General features: G+C 44.2%; 1 protein-coding gene across 2 annotated transcripts in view; it reads right to left on the bottom strand.

Moving 5' to 3' along the window:
• DNAH12 (dynein axonemal heavy chain 12) overlaps positions 1 to 23,571 on the bottom strand; it is a 235,540-nt gene that overhangs the window by 153,018 nt on the left and 58,951 nt on the right. The window contains exons 14-22 of one of the 2 annotated variants that reach the window (XM_014577420.3): positions 19,481 to 19,606; positions 16,650 to 16,784; positions 12,898 to 13,091; positions 4,757 to 5,000; positions 2,588 to 2,773; positions 1,987 to 2,187; positions 834 to 1,028; positions 475 to 596; positions 73 to 355 (exon numbers count right to left, since the gene is read on the bottom strand). In XM_014577420.3, the coding sequence (XP_014432906.2) occupies positions 73 to 355; positions 475 to 596; positions 834 to 1,028; positions 1,987 to 2,187; positions 2,588 to 2,773; positions 4,757 to 5,000; positions 12,898 to 13,091; positions 16,650 to 16,784; positions 19,481 to 19,606 (1,686 nt within the window). Of the gene's footprint in view, positions 1 to 72; positions 356 to 474; positions 597 to 833; positions 1,029 to 1,986; positions 2,188 to 2,587; positions 2,774 to 4,756; positions 5,001 to 12,228; positions 12,359 to 12,897; positions 13,092 to 16,649; positions 16,785 to 19,480; positions 19,607 to 23,571 lie in introns of those variants that run through there. The other variant, XM_025188576.2, reaches the window with a different exon arrangement.

The raw sequence follows: 23,571 nt of genomic DNA, 5'->3' as shown, positions 1-23,571 counted from the left end.
GAAAGAGCCCTAAACTACTCATAGATAAACAGTTTTCTAGAGATGTCCTGGAACACATATTAATAAACATACCAATCTTGATTCAGCAATAATATCATGTATACTCTTCAGCATAATATCTTCCACTTGGATCAGCCACTTCTCCACAGCACCTCGAGCTTCAGCAGTAGAAATGGTTGAAATCAGTTCCACTCGCTCACCTTCAGTGCTATACATTGCCTTAATATCCAAGTTGTGAAGGAAATGCAGCTTAGCAATGCCCTCAAAACACTTTTTCAAGTGAGGCTGAACTCTGAGAGGATCTTTGGTCTCTGATAGGATCTCTAACATTTCATCATTGGACAAGAAGAAAAAACTAGAAAAAGATTCACAAAAATGACAGAAGTACCAAGTTACTGAACATGTCAGCCCAACTACACAGCAAAATATAAATTCAATCATCTTTGTTTCTGATACAGTCAACGTGCAGCATACCGAGGAAAGAAGAGACGCTTCTTTTCAAGGTAAGCATTAAGCCCTTTCATGATTTTGTCGAGAAGCTCATTGCACCCCTGAAGTTTCTCCAATAAACCTGTCAATGAAGTGGCAGCAAGAACCTGTGACAAAGATATATAATCTCACTTAGTGCCTACTGTAACTCAAATATCGGCTATAGCATACAATGAAGGTTAGCAAGATGATAAATATATTGCACAGGCTTTTCCTCTGTAAGTCTTGGAGGTTAGTGAAATTATAGTTCAGTTAATTGAGTATATTTTTACCACAAAATTATTGATAAAAATGGGAGGAGGATTTTCTTTTAGGGTCAGATTATTTCTGAATAAATATATTACTTTAGGGTCTTTGGCACAATACTTCATAATGTCCCTCCAGTATCTGTCAACAGTTTGGAAGAGACGTCCCTCTTCTGGCATCTGTTGCATGATGTCCTCAGAAGAAAAAATGGGCTCCAAGTAAAGCCATTGAGCTTGAACTTTCAACCATTCATCAATAGTTTCCTGAATTCGAATAAGACAGTCTTCCCATTCCTTAACAAACATATTAAAATTATAGTCATACCACATAAAATTAACTAGAGAATCAAAAGTAAAGAAACAAAATCTTATGGAAGACTAAATGTTCTTCCTTATACATGTATTACCTACCAGTTTGAAAAGTCTAACCTAACACTAGACTAGTTTTCCAAAGCACTAATAAATCCTTTGAGTGGAGTTTCAGATCACTTCACTATTATCATCTCTTAATTTTCTATTTAGAGAACATTCATTATGATGCTGGAGACAAATAGGGTTGCTAGATATCCAGTTTTTTACCAGAATGCCCAGAACGGTCCATTAACAGTCTGATCTGGTGGGCCGGGCTAAGGCAGGTTCCTTGCCAACCCTGGCTCCACAGAGTGCTTGGAAGAGGCTGTTATTTCCCTGCAGCTCTTAGGCAGAGGGGAAGCCAGGACATGCTGACTCTGTTCCTAGCTCCCATTGGCCAGGAAGACTGAGGGGTTGCTTATATGGGTATGGGCAGCATGCACTGCACAGAGCCAGTGTATGTGTGTGTGCGCTCAATAACTACTGAGACTATTCTAGCTCTGAGGTTAGCATAACAATAGAAGAGGGGCTACATTGCTGTTCAGCAGCCTGGGGAAAGTGATTCCTTCCTATGCCAGCCCACTAGGAAGTTCCCAGTGTCCAGCACAGCTGCAAAGGCATGCCCTGAAGTAAAAATTGACCTCATAAATACTAGATCACCAAATATTTTGATTATAAATCAGCAGTAAGACAGAAACCATAACTGGGAGAGAAAATTAACACAACTTATAAAACATTTTATTCAGAAATACCCGAGTTACCAACTTTTAAAAAATTAAATGTTTCTAATGAAAAATCCAACTATAATGCAAAAATAATAAAACACTAGCCCAACCATATAGTTATCACTGGAATATAAGTGGCCATTTTAAAAAGCAAATATACATTTTGGCTCTCATACCTTGATTTCTTTTTCAAAAGGTTTAATGAAAGGTGATCCTCTCATTGTTTGAGTTTTTACAATCTGATCATCTAAAATAGTCTGAATCTCATCCACTGCGGACAGAATACAGACTCCAGTTTCACGATAAATGCTTGTATGGAAAAAAACAGATTCCCATATTTCCATCATAGCATGCATAGCTTTCTCTAAAGAAAACTCCTACAGTATACAAAAAAGGAGATATTTTATGGTCACACAATTTTTCTTTGGTTGCCACATTCAATATATAATTTCACATACCTAGAAAAATCTTAGGAGACATGCCACTGGTACTAACAGCATAACATTATTTCTTAACATTTCATTTGCTGAAGCATAACAAAAAACCATATGTATCATTGATATGACAACATGTAAGTTAGAAATGTAAACAAATTCAAAAAGTTATAGCCAACGCATCATCCAATAGATCATGTTGTCAGTGACTAGCTCTCAACAGCCTCAGAAAATTATATGCAACAATAAAAGGAAAAAAAGCATAAGCCCAGGAACCACCACCATACATACTTCGATTTTCATTTGTTTCCAAAGAGATTTACAGTCAAACCTCTGTGCTCACCTTACTTGCACCTACACTTATAGTTTCAAATTGCTCCAGGTAAGGGGCTAGATTCTGCTTTAAAACTTTTCTTAGAGTAGTTCCAGAGTCTGGAGTTAAATCAAATCCTATTAAATCTGACATCTGTTGCCAATGACGAGTCCTTATGCCTGGGTTACAAAGGATAGTCACCGTGGGGATATTTTCCTGTTTGATAAAAATATTTGCAAAACAGAATTTTATCTATGTAAATATACATTTTTCAGATAATATGAATTATAACACACCTAAATTAGCTCATCCCCTTCCTCCCTTATAGCTAGCTATTGTTCCTGACTCCTAACTATCTTTTCAATGAATATTATCAATCTAAACTGTCTTTCATCAGTGGATTTGATGATGAATTATAGGTAAGAATTTTGCTATTGTACATTCATTCCTCATGATGAACCAGAAGACTGTTTGTGCCAAGACCTAAATTTAGATTTAATCCTGCAACAACAACATCAGTGACTTCAACTAATTCCCAAATAGTACAGATGGCTTCTTCCAATGCACTGCTTCAACTGTTACCAGATAATATTCATTAATTTTTTCTGAAAAAATATAGTCACAAATGTAGGTCTTGGTGGACACATAACATTAACGAATTTTCAATTGCATTTTGTTTTAAAATGTACTTTCATGTACAAACGTTCTAATAGTAATTTGATAAAAATCATCATCTTGTATTTGTGTATTTTTGAATTCCAGTTTAGTTTTAAATTCATAGTCATTATGTCTAATTTTCAGAATTAGTTATTACAGTTTTTATATAGTCCTCAAAATTTGTTTCTTTTGCAATAATTTTTTCCAGGGCAGAAAGTAATCTTTTTGTATTATTTATATAACATGTAAATTAAAATATTATTAAATCACTATTTGATCATTCATGCACCTGAAAATTTGCAAAAAATCCTGATTCTATTAAAATCTGTTAAAGTTATGCTATTGATTTCAAATGTATATCTGTTATCACTAGAAAAGCATCATCAAGCCAACACTACCGTGAATACTGCATAGCAGGACTTGAAAAAAATCCTGTCAGTGGCTCACTACTAATATTTTGGGTTTGCTCCTTAGAAGAAGGCAAGTTCAGTAGCACATTTAAATCATGAAGAGGGCAGTTAAAATTTATTTGATGGAAGAATCCAAATATGCATTTGCTTGTCAATATATTTTTACCTAGACTGCATCCCTGGTACCTTCAGGTGCACTGAAGAGTCACTATCTGTCTGCTCTGCAAGCAAAGTTTCCTTGAAGGATTCTGGCTGAATATTATGCTGGTCACACTGATGTAACAGCATCAATATAAAGTGGGGCTTAAATTGATGAAGTTTAATCCAATAACAGAAAAAGCAAACTTTACAGGTTTAAGTCCTACTTTCAACAGGTATCACGTCTACATTAGAGGTTTATATTATAAGCAAATTGGGGCTTGTCTACACTTACAGCATTTAGTGAAGGTGCTACCTACCCTAATGGAGAGCTTCTCCCAATTAACACAGGTATTCCACCTCCCTGAGAGGTCAAAGCTATATTGACTGGAGAAATGCTATCCGTACCCGGGATTAGTTTGGCATAACTGATTTTCCATGCTGATGAACAACACAGTTGTACTGATATAAATTGGTATAGACCAACACTGATGCAACCAGTGCTAATTCTCTTAATGTAAATAGGGACTCATCAGCCACAATTTGTCCTGGAACCTTTCAAGCCATGCACCCTGATTCAGCAGTTTGATCATAAGTGCAGCATCCTCCTCTGTCTTGTGCTGCTCTCATTCCCAGTCCTCTCTTCCCATTTCCAAGTAGCTACTGCCCGCAGGGTCCAAGTGGGCTAAAAGACCTATACTCCCCTAGTCATATCCTCACCCCCAGAGTCAATTAGGGTGAAGTGAGAAAGTGACTCCTTCACTTTACCTTCCCTCTGCACTCACTCAGGAGTGAGACACAATCAATCTCTCTATCAATCTAATTCAACTTTCCATAAAGTTCAGTCATTCACAAGGGGTTTCCTCATTTGTGTTAACTATCAAGTTAATACTATAACCAAAAATTGATATTTCAGAGATTATGGTCTCTGCTTGGGTGAGTAATGATTTTAGGATTTGTCCCTAACTGTTAAGTATTATTATCAATTTTTAACCTTAAAGTCTTTGATCTGTTCCATTACAGAGGAACACATTGTAATCGTTGGATTGTCCTTCTTTTCTTCTTCCAATTTCTCGTCTACTATGGCTCTGCGATGCAGAGTCTTCTTTTTTTCTAGTTCTGCTTTCTTCTGCTTTTGTTGAAAAAGCTTCAACATCTTGTATACCTCTCGAAAAAACTCATCTACTTCAGTCTCCATGCTTTCCCCATTCAGGTCCAGGAAAGCCCCATCCATCCATCTGGGAGAAAAACCGAAAGTATAATAATCTTTTACAAGAATCAAAATGGCATATAAATCATGCACAGATCTAAAACACATTTTTAATGTTTAAATATACTATTTGCATCACAAACAAAAGTTTAAAAAGTTAAAAGCAACATTTTAATGGAATGTTTCACAGGCCTTGGAGGTCAATCCGCTCCTACAGACAACCCCTAACTTCACACAAATCCTTTCTAGTAACCACGCAGCACACCTCCATTATGATAATTCAGGAACCCACCCCTGCAATCAACCCCGGTGCCAACTCTGTCCACACATCTATACAAGCAATATCATCATAGGACCTAACCATATCAGCCACCACATCAGAGGCTCATTTAACTGCACAGCCACTAAATGTTATCTATGCCATCAAATGCTAGCAATGCCTCACTGCCATGTATATTGACTATACTGGACAGTCTCTACGTGAAAGAATTAATGGACACAAATCAGATATGCGAAACAGTAACACACAGAAACCTGTGGGGAACATTTTAACTTGTCCGGGCACTCATTAATGGATCTCAGTCACTGTACTGTTTCAGGCCAATTTTACAAGCCAGATACACAAGGAAGCCTTGGAACTTAACTTCATTTACAGGATCGATTTGCAGCTACATTCTATTTTTAGAGTAATAGCCAGAGCAAACGTGTCTCCTACAGTTGGAAATTATACCTGCAATTCGGAAGTGTGGGAATACCCATTTTCACACCCTTAAGACCCGTCACTATTATAGCTTATAAAGCAGTATTTATCCACTAGAGGTAACAATCATTTGAGCAGGTCTACATTCCATTTTGGGAGTACAGACAAGCACAAAAAAGGAAGTTACTCACTTCGTGCAGTAACGATCGTTCTTCGAGGTGTGTCCCCGTGGGTGCTCCACTTCTAGTGTCGGGCTGGTCCCGGCGCCACAAATCGGAGCTTTAACAGAGCTGTGTGTGTGGTCGGGCAGCGCGCGTGCACTCCCGTTTCGCGCCTTTCATCTACCGCGCGCTGCCCGGCTCCCGCCAGTTCGTCTCACCGCCTATCTGAAAGACAGAAAAACAAGATTCCGAAGCAGGGAGGAGGGCGGGTCGTGGAGCACCCACGGGGACACACCTCGAAGAACGATCGTTACTGCACGAAGTGAGTAACTTCCTTTTCTTCTTCGGGTAGTCCCCGTGGGTGCTCCACTTCTGGTGACTCCGAAGCAGTAATCTCGGCTAAACATGTGTTTCGGAATCGGTATTCCGAGCAGTAGGCAACACTGCCAAGGCTACTGCTGAGTCAGTGGTGAAGTGCTGAACAATTGCATAATGTTTTGAAAAGGTAGAATTTGAAGACCAAGTCACAGCACGGCAGATGTCACGAAGAGGGACACCTTTCACGAAAGCTGTAGACGCAGCGACTGCTCGTGTTGAGTGAGCTCTAGGTTGCGAGGTGAGAGACTTCTTACGGATAGTATAGCACGTCGTGATACAAGAGACAACCAGCTTGGAAATGCGCTGTGCGGATAAGGACTTGCCCTTAGAAGAGCCCGATGTTGAAATAAAGAGGCGATCCGTCTTACGTAAAGTACGGGTTCTGTCTATATAGAAAGCCAGAGCTCTGCGGACATCGAGCGTATGCAGGAGAGCGTCTCGCTGAGATGCATGCGGTTTTGGGTAGAAACATGGCAGAACAATTGGTTCGTTTACGTGAAATTCCGTACAGACTTTAGGTAGAAAGGCTGGATGAGACCTCAGTATCACTGATTCCGGGTTGAAGACTGTATAGGGAGGTGTTGACATTAGTGCGGATAACTCGCTCACCCTGCGTGCTGATGTTATAGCCAGAAGAAAAAGTACCTTCATCGTAAGCATCGGTAGCGGTACCGTGGCCAACGGTTCAAACGGTGGCCCAGTGAGGACATCCAGAACCAGGTCAAGACTCCATACAGGTGGCGGAGGTCTCCGTGGTGGGTTGAGGTTAGCCAATCCTCTGAGAAATCTAGCCATCATGGGGTGAGAAAAAACCGACTTGCCTTCAACGGGGTAGTGAAAAGCGGCTATTGCCGCTATGTGGACCTTAAGTGATGAAATGGCTAGTCCGGTTGCCTGCAGCTGAAGGACATAGTCCAATAAGACATGCATCGGCGAAAGCAAGGGATCCAGGAGTTTAGGAGCACACCATCGTACAAATCTGGACCACTTTGACAGGTAGGTTTTCCTGGTGGAATCTCTCCTGCTGTGCAGGAGAACACGCTTCACTTGGTCCGAACAAAGATTCTCGGACTCGCTGAACCATGTACCATCCATGCAGTGAGGTGCAGAGTGTCCAGCTTCGGGTGACGCAGTGAACCTCTCTGTTGTGTCAGCAAATCTGGTAGGCAAGGCAGTCGACGCGGTGCTCGTACAGAGAGCTGCCGAAGGGTTGAGTACCATGGCTGCCTGGGCCATGCTGGGGCTATAAGTATCACTCGTGCCCTGTCCATCACAACCTTCTCGAGTACTCTGGGAATGAGTACAACAGGGGGGAATGCATACAAAAGTGATGTGCCCCAGTGAAGGAGGAATGCGTCTCCCAGTGAGTGAGGTCCCACTCCCGCTCTGGAACAGTAAGCTCTGCATTTCGCGTTGGCATGTGTTGCAAAGAGATCTATCACCGGAAACCCCCACTGATGGAAGAGAGTTAAGAGGACATCTGTGCGGATCACCCACTCGTGGTCCTGGGGGAAATACCTGCTCAGTGCATCGGCTGTGGTATTGTTCACACCCGGTAAGTATGACGCAACTATAGAGATGTTGTTTCGAATGCACCATTTCCAGAGACGGATCGCCTCCTCACAAAGTGAGCGGGATCGGGCACCCCCCTGTCTGTTTACGTAGTACATTGCGACTACATTGTCCGTGAGAATTCTGGTGACAGTACCTTTTATGTATACCTTGAAGTGTTTGCAGGCATGAAACACGGCTCGAAGCTCGAGAAGATTGATATGGAGCATCATCTCCGTAGCGGACCAACGACCCAGAACTGTTTTTGTGCCCATGTGGGCACCCCAGCCGATGAGAGAAGCGTCTGTAGTTATTTCTCGTGACGGTTGTGGTGCATGGAAGGGAACTCCTGACAACATGTTGTTGTGATTCGTCCACCATACTAGGGAGTCCTTGACATGTACTGGAAGTACTACAGTCTTGCGAATGCTGTGGTCGGTAGGCTTGTAAACCGTGCTTAGCCAATGCTGCAGACACCTGAGGTGCAGTCTTGAATGGCGCACTATGATTGTCGTGGAAGCCATATGTCCCAGAAGCTGGAGACATACGCGTACCGGGAGCATTGGAGCGTGCAAAACTGTTTTTATCAGATCTTGCATTACTTGAAAACGCTCGAGTGGAAGGTGGACTCTTTCCGACTGGGAGTCGAGACGCGCTCCTATGAAGGTTAAAATCTGTGTAGGTAGTGGGCGCGATTTTTGAGTGTTCACGATAAGGCCGAGGGAGTTGAACAACTCCTGAGTTGCGACTACCATGTGGTGAACCTCTAACCGGGTGCGCGCCTTGATGAGGCAATCGTCGAGGTAGGGGAAGATAACGACTCCTATCCTTCGAAGATGGGCAGCCACTACCGCTAGTGTCTTGGAGAACACCCTTGGGGCCGAAATGAGGCCGAAAGGCAGAACCCTGTACTGAAAATGATCGTCGCCCACTACGAATCTGAGAAAACGCCTGTGGGCTATGTGAATCGTTACATGGAAATATGCGTCTTGCAAATCCAGGACTGCGAACCAGTCTCCTCTGTTTAGTGCTGGCATGATCTTGGCCAGGGTGGTCATTTTGAAGCGTTGCTTTCGAATAAAACGGTTCAGACCCCTCAGATCCAGGATCGGTCTCCACCCTCCGGACTTTTTGGGAACCAGGAAATACCTGGAGTAGAACCCTTTGCCTCGGAATTCGTCGGGTACTCTCTCTATGGCTCCGATCTCGAGTAGGTGAAGAACCTCTTCTCGAAGAGCGGCCCCATGAGACGGGTCCCTGAGAAGGGATGGGGTGGGAGGAGTGGTCGGAGGGATTGATGCGAACGGGATTGTCAGGCCCGACGATATGACCTCTAGGACCCATCGGTCCGAGGTAATGGTGGCCCATTGATGCAGGAATGGCCTGAGGCGGTGGTGGAATAGAGTGGTGGTGGTGATCGCAGGCTTCAGAGTGGTGACCGGTGGAGACATGTTCGCGTCCTCTGCACGGGAGTCAAACCTGGTGCTTCTGGGAAGGTCGAGCAGCAGAGCGGTTCTGTTGCTGACGTTTGCGCTGAGGGCGCTGTCTGAATCTAGACTGGTCAGGTCCACGCTGCTGCTGCTGCTGTTGCTTATAGGGGAAATAATCATATCTCCTCTGGAAGGGGTAGTATCGTCTGTGTTTAAAAGGTGACGTGTACATCCCCAGAGAACGAAGGGTCATACGAGAGTCCTTGCCAGAATGGAGGATCTCATCAGTAGTAGAGGCAAACAACTTCTGACAATCAAAGGGTAAATCTTCCACTTTGGAATTCAACTCCTTAGGGGCTCCCGCTGACAGTAGCCAGGAAGCTCTCCTCATCGCAATGCCTGTTGCCATTGCTCGCGCGGCTGTGTCAGCAATGTCCGCGGCTATCTGAAGGGCTGTTCTACATGCGGTGAAACCTTCCTGGACAACCGATCTAAGGAGAGACTTCTTACTGTCAGGGAGGTGCTGCATGAGTTCCGGTAACTTGGAGTAATTATCAAAGTTATGGTTCGATAACAGAGCAGCATAATTGGCAACCCGCAGTAACAAGGTTGAGGAGGAGTAAACTTTCCGACCAAAGTGGTCCAATTTCTTTGTCTCCCTATCCGGTAGGGAATTCTTGAATTGGGGCATTTTGTTCTTGTGACGAACCGCATCCACTATCAGGGAATTCGGTTGAGGGTGATTGAAAAGAAAATCCAGTCCTTTGGATGAAACAAAATACTTCTTATCAATTTTCTTATTAGTTGGCGGTATCGATGTTGGCGTCTGCCAGATATCCTGTGCCACTTCTAAGATGGCTTCATCTACCGGGAGTGCAATCTTTCTCTGTTGTTTAGGGTGCAGATTCTTAAACAGCTTATGCTGTTTAGCTTGAGACTCAGTGAGCTGCACTTCCTGAGATTGCGCTACACGTTTAAACAGGTCTTGGAATTCCTTAAGATCATCCGGTGGAGACTTCTCGCCCATAGACAGCGGTTCATCCCTAGAGGGCTGTGGTGAACTGGCATTTGGGGACATATCCTGCTCACCTTCCGAGAGTTGCCCTTCCTCTAGGTCCGACATTTGAGAACAATGGGTGGGGGAACGAGAAGATACGGGACGTCGTAGCGGAGAACGTTTGGAGATCTCCGAGCGCCCAGAGCGTGGACTAACTGATCTACAGGAACATGGAGACCTGCGATGAGACCGAGAGTGACTGCGATGAGATGATTCAAGATAGTCCGGTCTATAACGATGAGAATAGTGCCGGCCAGACCTTGCAGGGGAGAAGCGTCCAGAAGATCTAGTGCTGTCATACCTGGCGTAATATGTACTTCTAGGTGAATGAGTTGGTGATCGTGAGCGTCTCGCCGAAGAAGGAGATCTCGAATATCTCTGGTGTGAACAGCTACGCTCTCTATCATAGTAGTGACGAGATGAGAGACTGCGGTGGTAATAATGCCCATGGTCTCTTGCGTGGTGCGTAGAGGCACAGTGGTGAGGGGATGGCTCGTGGTGAGACCTTGGCGAGGCACACTGGGAGATTCCCTGGGCATTTGATTTTTGTGTTGATGCTGCTGGCTGTATAGAGCCTGGAGAGTGAAGGGTTAAGGGCTGTGAAGCAGGCATCTGAGTATGAGTACGCTGATCCCCTGCCGGTGCTGAGGACAGCTCCCTGTGGGGGGCCGTGGTTAAAAGCCCTTCAGCAGCCGGCACCGATGATAAAACTGGTGCCGGTGCGTCTGTCTCTTTAAGAAGCACCGGTGCCGGGTGAGGATCCCGAGCAGTGGGCTGACGAGACTCTGAAGTGCCGGCCGGCTTATTGACTGATGGAGCGCGGGTTACCCTAGAACGAGAAGTGCCCGGCTTGTCACCTGCGCTTACCCGCGACTGCGGAGCAGCTGGCAGGGAGTGAGCAGGAGAGGCTTTCCTCTTTTTTGATGAGGGCAAAGCCTCAGAAGGAGCCTTCCGCTTAACAGTCGTGGGGTCAGAGGCAGAGGATTCTGAGGCAGTGGAAGGCATGAGAGCCTTATCAAACAGGATCTCCTTTAAACGACGTTCCCGCTCCTTGCGGGCTCTAGTCGTCAGGCTGGCACAGTGGGAGCACTTTTGGGGGATGTGAGTCTCTCCAAGGCAGCGAATGCAAGCCGAGTGTCCATCTGACACCGGCATTGGTTCAGCACAGCCTTCACATTTCTTGAAGCCGGGGGAGCCCGGCATTTTGAGTTGTGGGGACTGAGTGTTACCGCCTGCTAAAAGCAGCCGCTTGTATGCGTCCCCGGTTACTGCGTGTTACTTTCCTTCTGTTTAAAGTTTATTTCCTTCCTTTTTTCTCTTCTTTTTTTTTTTTTTTTTTAAACCAGAGCAGGCAACAGAAAAAAACGCCCACAGAGTATATCTATATATAGCACTGCTCTTTCTCAGTATACTCTTTCCTTTCTTCTTTCTTATTTCTTTTCTTTTTTTTTTTTTTTTAAACCGCGTCTGCCAACGGGGCTAGACGCAGTATATATTTGAACAGTAAAAATTATGGGGCTTCCCCACGGCAAACAGCCGAAGGGAAGAAGGGGGAAATTTTGAAGAGAGAGCAGGGAAGCTCCGTCTGCGACCCAAGGCGGATGAGAAGAACTGGCGGGAGCCGGGCAGCGCGCGGTAGATGAAAGGCGCGAAACGGGAGTGCACGCGCGCTGCCCGACCACACACACAGCTCTGTTAAAGCTCCGATTTGCGGCGCCGGGACCAGCCCGACACCAGAAGTGGAGCACCCACGGGGACTACCCGAAGAAGAATTATATTTTAGTATATCAATATAGATAGATAAATGAAACACTCTTTCCCTTGTCACATGCAAAATGACTTACATCTATTCCAATTTTTTCCTCAAAACTTCCACAGAGCTCTCAGAAATTATTTTTATAAGAATTGTTCTCTCTTTCATGTTTGACCAATACCAAGAGCAGTCAGTATTCAAGTGACTACACACATATACATAAATATTTACAGTTATGCTTATCATGTTAAAATATAAAACAAAAATATAAACATAAGGAACCATCTATATCAATGATACACTGAGGTCTTCCAGGTCTTCTAGATCAGTGTTTCTCAACCTGGGGGTTGCAGCCCCTAGGGGGAAAGGAATCATGGAACAGATTTAGGGATATAGCATGTGCAGTACCTGTGTTAAGATGTGACAAGCTGGGCAATTACCCAGGGGGCTCAATGAAGCTAAGTTACATGATTCAGCCCCGTGACGTGGGACTCAGTTTTCACATAAGGCTCACCAGTGAAAAACAGGCTCAAGTATCACTTGAATATATTCATATTCCAGTCAATTTATTTTATAATTATATGATAAAATAACAGAGTCAGCAATTTTTTCAGTAATAATTGCTGAAACACTTCTGTATTTTTATGTCTGATTTTTGTAAACAAGTATTTTTAAAATGAGGTGAAAGTTGGAGTATACAAGCCAAATTTGATTCCTGAAAGGAGCACAGTAGTCTGGAAAGGTTGAAAACTACTGATATAAACACTGAGATGAAAACATTCACATGCAGGAGTTAAATTTCAAAGTAACTCACATATCTTGGACATACAAAAGGAGCCTGGATCTTTCAGCCTTTTGCTTAATTTAGCTTTAAGACCATTAAGTATATAATTACCGTTTTTCTGTTCGTTGCCATTTCAGTATAAGAACAAAAAGTTTCTGATAGGGCTCGATATTAGTTTTTAAACTTTCAAGAACAGGATACTCAGTCAGCTCCCACTTGAAGAGATCCTCTTCTTTATTAATAAAAGCTACTGTTTCCTCTGCTTCCTGTGTGCGTTTCTGCAATGCTCTCATGGCTTTCACATACTGAAATCAAATGATTTTATATCTTTTGAAATAATTTGAGTTATATTATGAATAGACATAATTACATAATACCAAAATGCAGTAAATCATTGGCTTTTCAAAATTACAAGTAATTTGTGAGATATATATGTAAGCAGGGTCAGGATAAGCTCTACCCTTACATCTGATGGTGAATTGTGGCAAGTGGTGCAAAAAGACTTCAGGGGCTGATGTCGTTTGCATAGGCACACCCACCCCGCCTAATATGTGCTCACAGCATCCCAAATGGTCACTTTGCCACTGTGAGATCCCCAATCTCTCTGTTATTGAGGCAGGGGGGATAAAGTGTTGTTACCCTGATTATGTGAATCAAGGACAGTGGATTAGTGGAACTGTTTTATGACAGAGGGATTCACCATTAACTAATTAGCACTCACTAGAGAGAGGCTGGGGACAGGTCTTTGTACCTGGTGGTGAGGCCCTGTTTGAGGGCCTAAAACACACCAATTGCAACCCCTCCTCTCTCCATTGTAGAATATCAGAGCTAATTTGGATTCCATTAGGAGTCTAGTTGCAAGCTGCTGAGCTGACTTCACTGTGGGCCAATGGTGCACTAGCACTGAAGCTCCTCTACTATGAGCTGAACTTGCTGAAGAGATGAAATCGCAGTGTGCTATGGGGAGCCTGACACTATACTGCTGAAATTACTGAAGAGCTGACATCTACTATGAGCTGAAATCACTGTGCGCCATGGCGAGCCTGACGCTATACTGCTGAGCTACTAGCAGAGCAGTTCATGGGACGGCTAGCAGAGCAGTTTGCGGGAACAACCAACGGGCACAGGCAGCCAGCAGAGCAGCTGGTGGGGACAACCAGCGGGCAGCTGGTAGGAGCGGCAGCAACCAGCCAGTGGAGCAGCTGCAGGAACAACCAGCTGGCGGCCAGGGGCGTGGACCGAGACAGCTGGTGGAGCAGGGCAGTTCGTGGGATGGCTGGAGCGGCTCACAGGACAGCAGGTGGAGTATGGTGGAGGGACTCTTGTTAATGGCGGCAGCAGAGCCCTACGGAGAGGCGGAGCCGTTGGCAGACCACGTAAGGTGTATCAACCCCCGCCCCCTCCATTCTACCCAGGTTGGGATGGCAAAACCCTGCCGATGAACTTTTGAAACTTGGGGCGGCACTAACCCGGGGCAGAGACTTTTGGGGTGTCGGACTTTGGTGATTTTTTTGGGTTGCTGGACTCAAGAGAATCTTGGGGTGTTCGACTTTTGGGGACTTTGGGTGATTCTTGGCTGGGGGTGGGTCTTTTCTCATGTTTGGTCTATGAATCCGAGTTGTGGTGTTTTCCCAATTTAATGCTGATGTCGGTTACCTCATGTTATTAAAGATTTGCTGCTATATATGCTCTGTGCTTGCGAGAGGGGAAGAATTGCCTCTTTGAGGCTCTCAGGTGTGTGTGCTCTCAGGGGTTTGAGGCTCTCAGGTCACTGGGTGGGGGCTCGAGGCAGTGTTGTATTACGTTGTTGGGAGGAGACCCCTAGATACTGGAAACCCGGCCCTTGCTACTATTAACTCAGCCTGGCAGAAGGGTTACATATAGAATAACATTAGCCTCTCAAAGACAACAACATGGCCCTCATGCACATGAATTGAGTTTTTTCACAGTGAGAAGACTAGATTAATGCTCAGAAAAACAAAGTAAACAGTTTTACTGTTTTCAAACTGAAGTATTGTAAAAGGGTTATCAAATAGTTTGAGGTTTCAAAAATATATTGTACTAGAAAAGAACACATATTGTTAACTTTTTTATAGTTAATCTGTACTCTTGGCAACTGTAATTTCCAAGTTTAAACAACAGTTTCATGCTTTGCAAACATTTTTTTAAATGTACTCAATTACTCAGTCAAGAAGTTAAAGCTATATTTTAAATTAAAAGTATAGCAGAGTGTGTTTAGTAAGCAGGAAAGGGAACAGGAAAGTCATGAAGATTCAGATCTGCCTTCAGCCTACCATTACTACTCAGTGGAGTTTTTAAATTTGTGCGTAGTCCCATTACTATAGGAATCTCTGACTTTTACTAGGATGATCCTTTGTGCTGCAATCTAGTCCTAAAGACTACAATTCCCATGGTGCCTTGGGGGAAAAGGAGGAAAACTGTTGCTCTCTTCCAATGCAAGGAGTGAGTTGGTGGGCTCCAGTTTGGAGAGAGGAACCAGATTGCTGGTATGGATCCTTTTCCAGTCCAGGAGCTGCTGCTGGAACCTAGAGCCTGCTGCTAAGAGCTTGCTGGGGCTTTGATTTAGCAGGCTGCTTCAGAGGCTATTGATGATTGTCCCTGGCAGCAAGAGACTCTGGCTGTACCTCTGGATGAGAAGGGCCTGAACAGAAGTTACTGGGAGTAACTGTGGCTGTTTGGGAAAGTGCTGCCTGGGATGGAGCACAGAAGACAGATTGATTCTGGGTCTGAAAAGAGGCAGAGTGATCTGCCCAGTGAAACAGAGCTGCTGGTATTTGGTGGGCCAGTGTCCGAAGGATTTTGCAGTTGTTGCCTAGCTTGGACTGACATACACACATACAATCTGCACAGTACTGTCTCCACTCCAGCTGCAGACTTTCAAGCACACCCGTGCAAGTAAGTGTCTGGGACTCTGAGATCCAGAGGAGTGCATACTCTGGGGTGGAATAAATGGTGGCAGTATAAATACCAGTTAGATAAATGTTTCATTATTTCTGTATACTTTGTTAATTGATTTTAATCAATGTCAGTCTGTTAAAGAAACAGAGTTTAAGTTATTAAGTAAAGGAGTATTACAAATAATATATATCTGATTAGATTAAAAGTCGTTGTTTTGGAGTTACAGCCAGATTATTACTGGAATAAGTTTATTCCTGGAGGCTCCCAAGACATACCAGTAAGTGTGCACAGGGGCCAGCCAGGTGGAGGCATTGCCATTGTATAGTCCTATAGAAGCAAGGGACTGCAGCAAAGGGGTAGATAGGGGATCCCCAACTATCCAACATCACCACTGGGATACTCAGGGTCTCCTTTAATGTTAAAAACATCAGGCAACCAGGCACAGAGGTGAGTGTGGCCTGCTCTTGGATAATCCAGGGAGGAAAGAGGGGTTTACATATGTAACTGGCCAATTCCTAGTAAAATTATTGACTGAAGCCCCAGTGAAGTAATTTAATGATTTCACTTCCCAAAAGTAAACATACTAAAACCAGCTACTGAAATCATGATCCCCGTGGAATCAACAACAAAATTCCCATTAATTTCAGTAGCATAAGGATTTTCATCAAGGGTATGAATATTGCTCCACTCTACGACTACCTTTTAACTGATTTAAACAAACAAAAAAAGTCATCATGGTAAATTTTTCCTCCAATCAGAATATTAGTAACACTAAGTTGTTAGTGCAAAAGTGGGTATCTAATGAGTTTCACCAGCATAATACAGTAATAGATGTTTAACATTTATCCTTGTGTTGGACACACCTTTTTCTAAAATCACAATCCTATTTCTTGTATTAAGCATATACGACTCTTTGAACCACTTTTACAATATGTTCATCAGACCTCTTGCATGTGATCCAGTTCTGAGAATTCTGAGAACTCTTCCATACAGCGAGTCTGCTTTTCTAGTTCCAAAATAAGCTTCTCACGTTTGGCCAGTAGTTCGCTTTCTCCTTTACGTTTAGATTGTTCAATCAGCTGTAAAACAAACAATTTAAATGTGTTAGGAAAAAAAACTTGCAGTAGACATCTGATTTATCAACACATATGGCATCAGTGTCTCATATATAAATGTTATCCACATGGATAGAGAGAAAATAAATGGAACAGACAGATTATTTCCCTTCAAATAACTAGAGTTATTTGAGAAGATTTTGTCCATACAGATCACACTTTTGATAAGTGACTAACTGTTACACCTCAGCAAGTAAGTTATAAGAGTTTAATATAAATAACAACTGAAGAAAAGTCCTGCAGAGCAAATTGGACATCTGACCTAGGAATTGTGACAATGGACTATTAACTGGTAAAGATACAAATTAACCACAAGTAGCTACTCTACAAATTTTAGCAACAGGCACCTCTCTGAAACAAGCCAAAGATGTCAACTGGGCCCTACCAGAGTGCACCCTAACTGAAGAGGGAAGAGGTAGTTTATTTTAAAAATAGGAAATTTGAATGCAGTCTACAACTAGAACTGAGCAAATAGTTGATTTTTCAATTCAGGGACTGAACTGCAAATTGACACGGTCAGGTCGGAGATCCATACTGGAAGGACATATGGTGCTGCAAAAGCTGGAAACCAAGAATATGAGACCTCTGAAGCATGGGATCGGTGACAAGATGAATTCCTTCCAAAGCTACTCTCAGGAATCAATATAGGTGAAGGAAGAGATCTCTTATGAGAAGTGCTTCTGCTTCCATGCAAAAGTGATTATGCAGATGAACAGAATTACTCAAAAGAAGAAGAAATTCCTGAATTGCAAAAATAGGAATGTGTGAGAGATAAGGATTGGTGCCATAGAGGCTAGATGAAGACTGATTCTCATATTGACCTTTCTATGAAAATACAATTTTAAAAGAAGCATCATAAGAGTTGTCTGTGTGCTCAGTTAAACAAATCTGATGGCATACATGCTAGAAATGCAACACTTCCCTAAACAAAATAAACATTTTGTGTACACATCATTGGACATAACAATCTTGGCACATTTCCAAGCCCAAAGATATACTCCTTTCAGAAGTATTCCTCAGCAAAGTTTAAAGAAAGAAAAGTGCTCTGGAATTTTTCACCTAACAGGCTTAAAAATTTCTCTCTCAAAAACTACAAAAATTCCAAGCTAGCAAACTATAACCTTAAACAGGGCCAGCCCGAGCTATTTTGGCGCGCCGGGCCCCAGGTGTGCGGCGCCGTGTGCCACGCCACCCTCGGGGCACACAGCCCCACCTCCGGGCGCACAGCGCATGCGCGGGCCCACCCCTGGGGCGGGTGGGCGGACCCACGGCACGTGCACCGCCCGATCAGCTCAGCCACCACTGATGGCGCGCAGCCCAGGGCTGACCGGGGTGGGCTGCACCTGGCGATGCAGGGCCTTGCAGCCACGGGGGGAAGGGCGCTGCTGGCTGGTGCTGCGGGGGTTAACACAGCCCCTGCTCCAGGTGGCCGCTGCAGCCCGCCAAGAGCCGAGCGCCCCCCGTAAGTTGGCACCCTGGGCAGCTGCCCGGCTAGCCCACCCCTTAGTCCGGCCCTGACCTTAAACTCCCTACAACTTATGGGAAAGCATAAGGATACTCCAATTTGCTACCATAGGCACTGAGAAAGAACTACAACATGAATAACAGTAGTAGTAGAAGGTTAAGATAGTAATCTATTATGGACCAGATTTACACAAAACTATTAAATATTCTTCATTAGTTAACTATCATTGAATAACTTAAATCCCTAATTCTGATTTATTTACAGAACAAAGTCACAAGAAAAACAATAGCCAGTATATTTAGAAATAAAATAATGCAATTAATTTCTTCACATAGCATATAGCCATAGTTGAAATTTTAAACGGCTTGGATTTATCCCTCAGACATCATAGTGATAAGTGTACACATTTAAAGGATTATATTCATTTTTCATGGTTCCAGGCACAAACCTTTTGGAGTCTGGAAGGAATTTTTCCTAGTGTGTAAAGTATTATACAATTGGCTAAGTGCATTCTAGTGAATTTTCATCTCCCTCTGAATTATCACAGTAAAAGATATGAGACTTAACAAAGGCTATAAGCTCAAAAACAGTTATAATTTCCTATATCTGTAGCCTGCTGGTATTTGCTAAATATCTAATTATGTATTTTCCATCAGTGCACTCACTTATTATGAATACATAAATCTGGTACCATACTATTTGAGTGCCTTATAATGAATGTTATTACACACATTTGGACAGGACAGCAATTCTCAGCAGTTAAAACAAATTATTCAAATACAGACATAGGAGAGGTTCTATCAATAGAAATGCTCTACGTTCTAGTCAGGAGGAGAGGATGGACGTATGGGCAACAAAATGGCAAATGAAATTTAATGTTGATAAATGTAAAGTAATACACATTGGAAAAAATAATTCCAACTACATAATATGATGGGGACTAATTTGGCTATAACTACTCAAGAGAGACATCTTGGAGTCATTGTGGAGAATTCTCTGAAAACATCCACTCAGTGTGCAGTGGCAGTCAAAAAGCAAATAGAATGTTAGGAATCATTAAAAAAGGGATAGAGAATAAGACAGAAAATAACTTATTGCCTCTATATAAAACCATGGTACGCCCACTTCTTAAGGAGGATTGTAACACAAGGTTTAACAAATTAGAATATATAATGTACAAAGAAAATATCTTTACATCATCATGTTCATCGAAGATGGGGTTAATCTTCTGAGGCCACAGTAGCACTGTTGCATTCAGAGCCAGATCTTCAGGAGCAAATATGTAAACATCTAAAAGGTAATTCATTCGCCTTTGGCATTCCTATAAAAGAGATTCCACATTTGCTTGAAGTATAGAATAGGATAATGGAAAATATTTATGAAAGTAAAACAGTGAATTCAGATCCTTAATCTCTTGTTCCTCATTATTCTGATCTAAGGGTACATCTACACATCTAAGGGTACTAGCGTTATTCCAAAATAACAAAAAGCGTATCTACACTGCAAGCCATTATTTCAAAATAATGTTGAGTTGGAGGACTTCTTACTCTTACTCCTGTAACATTCATTTTATGAGAAGTAAGGGAAGTCGAAGGAAGAGTGTTTTTCCTTTGGCTTCCTGCTGTGCCAAAAGCCAAGTTAAGCTATTTTATTTAAGCTATGCAATTGACTTAATAGTTTAATTCAGCTTTGGCCCTGCTGTGTAGATGTGCTCTAATGATGAAATTCTGGCCCCTCTGATGTCATTGCCAAAACTCTTATTGACTCCAGTGGGTGTCCCAAATTTCAATTCGGAAATATAAATGATCAAGGAATTGATCTCTCAGTATTTTTCAAAGCAATGTAACATTAAAAGATCATACGTAGAATCTTGGCATGTGTCTTCTCTGAAACTTTTTTCCCTACAGCGATCAGATCTCAGTTGCTGGGTACTATGCTTCTTGATCTCTCCTTTAAGGATATTAAAGTAATATAGGTAATATAAAATTACACATTGTGGTGTAGTTTCTTTTAAGCCAATGAAGTTCAAAGTTAAAAAATTTGAAATCTATTAGAAAAACATAAGATATTCATGTTAGGGATGTAAGCGACTAGTCAACTATCCAATAAGCATAAGCTTATCAACTGGTCTGAGGTAAATAGGATGAAGTTTAATAAAGACGTGTGTAACGCTTGCTCTTTCCCCGATGCATGCGGTTTCGGGTAAAAAACTGGTAGAAAAATATCCTGGAAAGTGTAGAATGCAGAAATGACCTTCGGCAAAGACTGGGTGAGGGCGGGTCCGAACCTTGTCCTTAAAAAATACTGTGTTGGGGGATCTGATGTCAGCGCCCTAAGCTCAGACACACGCCTCGCGGATGTGATAGCAACTAGGAGGGTTACCTTATACGATAGGTAAAGGAGTGAACAAGTGACTAGCTGTTTTAACAGGGGCCCCAAGCTTAGGTCCCACTGGGGAACTGGTTGCCGGACATGAGGATAGAGCCTGTCTATGCCTTTTAGGAACCTGTTGATCATTGGGTTGGCAAATAGCGTTTTACCCCCTTTCCCTGGGTGGAAGGCCGAGATGGCCTCTAAGTGAACCTTAATGGAGGAGGAAGAGAGATGCTGGAGCCTAGGGTCCAGCAGGTAATCCAGAATCAGGTGGACTGGTGCCCACCTCGGGTGCACCCCCTTTTGAGAAGCCCAACAGCAAAACCGCTTCCACTTAGCAAGGTACATGGTTGTAGTGGAAGGTTTTCTGCTACCCAGAAGGACTTCTTGAACTCATTGAGAGCACTGGAGTTCCTCTGCCATTAACCATGGAGCTTCCACACTGTCAAATGGAGGGACCATAGGTTTGGGTGGTAAAGCCTGCCCGAATCCTGTGATATCTGGTCCGGGACTAGTGGGAAGGTTATGGGCCCCTCGCATGAGAGGTTGAGGAGGGTCGAAAACCAGTGTTGCCTGGGCCACACTGGGGCGATTAGAATTAATGATGCCCTGGACTCTCACACTTTCAAAAGGACCCTGTGAACTAGTGGGAAGGGCGGGAAGGTGTACAGCAGGCCTTGCGGCCAGTGGAGGCGGCGAGAGACCCCTAAGAACCCTATCCCTGTCCCATGAGGGAGCAGTAGTGGGGGCACTTCCAGTTCTGCCCTGTGGCAAACAGATCCAGGTGGGGAAATCCCTACACGTGGAAGATGGATTGGGCAATGTCCCAATGCAGGGACCACTCGGAACTCACAAGCGATCTGCTCAGTCTGTCCGCCAGGACGTTCTGTGAACCCAGGAGATAGGAGGCCATCAGGTGGGTAGCCGCCCCAATACAGAGTTTCCATAGGCTGATCGCCTCTGAGCATAGGCGAGGTGAACAAGCCCAGCCCTGCTTGTTTATATACACCACCGTCATGTTGTCTGACAGGATGAGGACAGGCTTGCTCGTCAGGCGGAGAAGGAAAGCCACACAAGCCAGTTGGACCACCCTGGATTCCCTGACGTTGATATGCAGGGAGGTTTCACGGGGAGACCACGTACCTTGAGTGTGCAGGTCTCCCAGGTGGGCTCCTCAACCCATTTCTGACGCATCTGTGACCAGTCAGATGGACAGGACTGGCCAGGAGAATGGGACCCCTGCGCAGACTTCCACTAGATGGGTCCACCACTCCAGCACAAGGAGGATAGGGGTGGGGATGGTTAACACTCTGTCCCAGGAGTGGACGGCTGGATTGTGGACTTCCGATAGCCACGTCTGCAGCGGGCGCATGCACAGCCTGGCGTGTTGCACTACATAAGTGCAGGAGGCCATGAGGCCCAACAAATGCATGCAAGCCCAGGCGGTGGTCACTGGAAAGTTCTGAAGTGATCTGACTGCCGACTGTAGCATAAGAAAGCGGGAGCTGGGTAGAGAAGCTCTCTGAGACCAGGAATCCAGGGTAGCACCCACGAATTCTATTGTCTGGGTAGGAGTTAAGGTGGATTTGTCCAGGTTTAAAAGAAGACTTAGTTCTTGAAAAAGTTCACGGACTATGTTGATGTGGTCTCTCACCTGGGTTTCCAATTCCCCTAGGAGGTGCCAATCGTCCAAATAAGGGAACACTTGGACTCCCCTTTTTCTGAGCTCGGCAGCCACCACTGCCATACATTTGGTGAAGACCCGAGGGGCCATAGAAATACCAAAGGGAAGGGCCGTGAATTGGTAGTGATCCTGGCCCACAGTGAATTGCAGAAAACTTTGGTGGAAGGGGGCGATTGAAACATAAAAATAAGCATCTTTTACATCGAGGGCAGCGTACCAGTCTCCGGGGGCTAGGAAAGGAATGGTGGACGCCAGAGTCACCATTTTGAATTTTGTCTTGACGATAAAGAGGTTTAGAGCTCGGAGGTCCATGATTGGGCGAAGGCCCCCTTTTGCTTTTGGGACCAGAAAGTAGAGACAATAAAAAACCCTGTCTTGAAATTTGCAGGAAACTCGTTCTAGGACCTCCAAGGTGAGAAGGTGGTGAGCCTCCTCCTGTAACAGGCTCATGAGAGGGGTCCCTAAAAAGGGATGAGGTAGGAGGTTGGGAAGGAGGGGGCGAGTGGAAAGGGATTACATAACCCATTTCCATTATCCCCAGAACCCATCGGTCCAATGTAACAGACCGCCATGCCGGGAGGAAACGGGATAAACGGTCCCGGAAGGATAACAGGGAGACTGGTAAGGAGCCCTCGGGGGTCCTGTCAAAACCCCTGTTGGGGCCTAAGGGCTTAGTGGGGGAGCCCTGGTTAGAATCCGGGGCTGGGTGAGGGCGGAGCTTATTCCTGCCATTATTACCCCTGCCCCTACGTCAGGTAAAGTCGGGACGTGGGCCTGTGGAGGCAGTCTAGGAACAGTCCTGTTGATATATGACTGCCTCTGGGTGGCAGGTATGTGTAGGCCCAAGGACCTTAATATGGCTCTCGTGTCCTTCAGGAGCCACTGGTCAGTTTGCTCAGAGGAGTGACATGCCTTCAAAAGGGAGGTCCTGCAAGGTGTTTTGGACTTCCTGCGGCACTCTGGAGCCCTGGAGCCACGAACTACGATGCAGGAGCACTCCGGTGGCCATGACTCGAGAAGCCACATCGAGCGCTACTTATAGCACCATCCTGGAAATTACTCTCCCCTCCTCCTGAAGGGCCTTATACTCCGCACAGGAATCTCTGGGAAGCAAGTCTGTAAACTTGTCCACTGATGCCTAGGTGTTGTAGGCGTATCTGGACAGAAAGACTTGTTGGTTGGCAATTCAGTATTGGATGCCCCCGGAAGCATAGACTTTTCGACCCACG

This window comes from Pelodiscus sinensis, chromosome 11 (assembly GCF_049634645.1).
Source record: "Pelodiscus sinensis isolate JC-2024 chromosome 11, ASM4963464v1, whole genome shotgun sequence".
In the NCBI taxonomy this organism is placed as follows: domain Eukaryota; kingdom Metazoa; phylum Chordata; order Testudines; family Trionychidae; genus Pelodiscus; species Pelodiscus sinensis.
The sequence above is the reverse complement of the archived record's forward strand: the minus strand, read 5'-3'. Positions and strand labels throughout refer to the sequence as shown.